This window comes from Ochotona princeps, chromosome 26, assembly GCF_030435755.1.
Source record: "Ochotona princeps isolate mOchPri1 chromosome 26, mOchPri1.hap1, whole genome shotgun sequence".
Lineage (NCBI taxonomy): Eukaryota > Metazoa > Chordata > Mammalia > Lagomorpha > Ochotonidae > Ochotona > Ochotona princeps.
This window is the reverse complement of record NC_080857.1, coordinates 1,353,523-1,356,752: the sequence shown is the minus strand read 5'-3', so window position 1 is coordinate 1,356,752 and position 3,230 is coordinate 1,353,523. Positions and strand designations below refer to the sequence as shown.

Here is a 3,230-nt window from a genome sequence, read left to right as displayed (position 1 = left end):
TGCTCCCAGATAAGACACGGCCAGCTTATCTCCCTGCACCATTCCCCCAAAAGGCAGCCCTGTGAGTCACAGTTGTGCTGGGAACCCAGGCCCACGCTGCAGTCCCAGACCAGACCTCAGCTCCTCACTCTGCCCTCCGCAGCTCGCCCAGCCCAGGCTGCCCTCCTGCCCCTCAAGGGTCACCCAGTCACCAAGGAACAGTGCGCAGTCACTCCCAGAGCCACTGCTGCCACTCCAACCCAGCCCGACTCGGCTGGTGCTCTGTGGCCACCCAAACCCTTGCCCTGCCTCTGCTGGCAGGGACCCTTCATGCTGTGGGTGGCAGTACCTCCTCAACAAGCCTTTCAAGGACCCCCAGCACAGTCACTGCCCCTCAGTCACCCCACCCAGGGCTGGGCACAGTAACCAGACTAGCAGACCTAGGCTGCTCAGTCACTGCAGGAGGCGGGGCTGCAGCCGCCCAGGAGTCCACTGCCTACCACGACTGAGAGGGGCACCTGCAGGCCTGGGTGCAGGGACAAGAACTGGTCAGAGGCCAGCTGGGATATAATCCACAGGCGTGGCCAGGCGCAAACCCAGCAGGACATTTACAAGGCCCTAAATGCTGACCACGCAGGTGCGCCTGCAGGCCGCAGAGCCTACTGTCCTGGCTCTGGTGCCAGCTCCCACCCCTGCACCTGCCGCTTCTGCTCTCAGCTGTCACCCCTCAGGCAGTCCTGTTCCCAGGCTCTCACCAAAGACACGAGGCTGGTCCTCACCTGTCCAGCTCAGGACACTCCACCCACCCACGGAGCACAGGCGCACACAGGAGAGGCGGCCAACTGTATCAGACATCGATATATGTAAAGTGCCGGATACAAAGCCTTGAAAATAGTTTTGTCCCCAATCGGGCACATGGGGATCCCTGTTCTACCCCTTGCCCGTGAGGTCCAGGGGCTGCAAGAAGGGTGGAAGTGGCAGTTCATCGAGGGCCTCGGGGAAGCGGCCCGGGGAGATGGCCGTGACCAGCACCTGCATGGCACGCGCGAAGAGCGAGGGCGGCGCCAGGCCCGCCAGCCACTGGAACTTGTCCTCACCGAGCAGCCGCTGCCAGCGCGGCCTGTCACCCAGCAGCTCGCGGCGGGCCGGGCCCGCTGCGCCCGCGGGCGTGTACAGCGCCAGCAGGTCCAGCAGCAGCAGGCGACGCTGCCGCGGCTCCCCGGACACCGCCGAGGACGCTCCTGCCGCCGGGACCCCGGGGGAGGCAGCGGCTGCCGTCCCCGCGTCGCGGCCCAGCTGGCGCAGCAGCAGCTCGAGGGGCGTGAGGCCGCCCCCATCGCGCAGGCCAGGCGAGGCGCCGTGGCCCAGCAGCAGGAAGAGGCACTCGGGGCGCGCCAGCTCGCAGGCCACGTGCACCGACGTGCCGCCGCCCTCCACGCGGCTGCAGCCGCGCCGGTCCAGCAGGCGCGCGCGCTCCTCGGCCGGGAAGTCGCGCACGGTGCGCAGGATGCGGCGCAGGATGCCCACGCGGTTGTAGCGCACGGCCAGCGCCACGTGCGGCCCGGGCGCGGCGCAGCAGCGGAAGCCGGCGCTGGGTGGGGCCAGCGCGCGCCGCGGGAACGTGGCCAGCAGGTGGTGCGCGTAGGCCTGGTGGTCGTGCACCAGCGCGTAGAGCAGCGCCTCGGAGGGCGAGTAGGCGGTCGCGCGGCCGCGCTCGTCCCAGTGGAAGGCCTCGCTGGCACGCATGTCCTCCAGCAGCCACACGGGCAGCAGGTCGCGCACGGCCTGGTAGAAGGCGAACGACGACTTGCGGCACTGCTTCTGCGCCCGCGAGCGCGCAGCGCCCGCACCCTCGGGCCCACCGTCCGCTCCGGCCCCGGGCCGCGCGTCCCACGGCATGCTGGAGGCCGGCCTCACGGCATGGGCCCCGCGGCGGCGACGTCGACGACCAGCACTGCGCACACACCTGCGGACACAAGGCGCACGATGAGCGGGCCAAGGGTGCCCAGCCCGCGGCCTCCACGGGGCCGGCCACACGGCAGGGACAGCTGGCCCGGGTCAGCCCTTACCTGGGTCCCGCCCCACGCACAGCCTGGACAGCCGGCTCCGCGGATGTGGCTCGGTCACCTTCCCCCGCAGAGCCTCAGCTTCCTCATCTGGAAGACAAGGGGAGGGCGGTGACCTTCCCCGCGGCCCCCAGGCCACCCCACCCCCAGCCCGGACACGCTGGGCCAAGGTCAGTCCCCACGACTCGGTACAGCCGGGCCCAGGGCCGCCTGCGCGCACCGGCCAGGCCGCAGGGTCCGCCCGACTCGCCGGTCCCAGGGACCACACGCACTGGCGAGCGGCCGCCCCGTAACCGCAGGCCGCGGCCTCCCGTGGTGGGCACGCGTGGGGCGCCCGGCGGGTTACGTCAAGTTCGGCCGTCCCGCGTCACGGGGCAGTCATTGCCGCGCTCCGCGGGGGGGGTTCGGCAGGGCGGACGCGGGGCTCCCCGTGGGGTCACCGGGGCCCAGCGGGCGCGGACGTTGGGCGGCGGGGCGCGGAGGGGCTCACCGGGGGCTTTCCGTGCGGCTCCCCGTGGGGGTCACCGGGGGCTCCCCGTGCGGCGCCGGGGCCCAGCGGGCGCGGACGTTGGGTGGCGGGCCGGGCCCGCGGCGGGCGCCGGGCGGCGCAGTGCGGCCCGGGCCGGGCAGGACCGCGGGACCGTCCGCCGCCGCCATTGGCCCGCTCCCCGGGCCCCCGCCGCCGCCCATTGGCCGCCGTGCTGCACCATTGTTACGTCACCGCCCGCGGGCGGGGCGCTCGGGCAGGACCCGCGGAAAAGTTCGGAGAAACTTGAGGGGGCGGGGTCTGGGGCGGGGCATAGCGCAAATGGGCGTGGCTTGCGCGGAGGCGGACGCGCCGGAGGGGCGGGGCCTGGAGGTGGCGCCCGGAGCTGTGGCCTGGCGGGCGGGCGGACGACCTGGACCCTGGCCGGCTGGGCCGTCGCCTGGGCGCGTGCGCGGACGGCCCCGCGGGCCGAGCTGGCGTTCCCACCGCCTGCAGCCGGCAGTGGCTGCCCCCGCTCGGAGTGGCCTCGCCCGCCGCCGCGGAGGTGTCCTGCCGGCGTTTCCCCTCCTGCAGGGCTCGGCGGCCGCAGGCTCCCCGCCGCCAGCAGCCCGGGGCTCGGGCTGTCCGGTGGGGCCCTGGAGTCCCGGAAGGGGCGGTGATTGCTGGGCCAGGGCACAGCCCGCCTGCCCGGGGCCCCA

General features: G+C 73.2%; 1 protein-coding gene across 1 annotated transcript; it reads right to left on the bottom strand.

Annotated features, from left to right (window-relative positions):
- Nucleotides 1–822: 822 nt before the first annotated feature.
- On the bottom strand, nucleotides 823–2,168 carry ANKRD9 (ankyrin repeat domain 9). The gene is made up of 2 exons (XM_058655293.1): nucleotides 2,049–2,168; nucleotides 823–1,945 (listed from the first exon to the last, which is right to left on the bottom strand). Exon 2 carries the CDS (start codon nucleotides 1,876–1,878, stop codon nucleotides 910–912), a length of 969 nt encoding a protein of 322 aa, XP_058511276.1. The 5' UTR covers nucleotides 1,879–1,945; nucleotides 2,049–2,168; the 3' UTR covers nucleotides 823–909.
- Nucleotides 2,169–3,230: the final 1,062 nt, after the last annotated feature.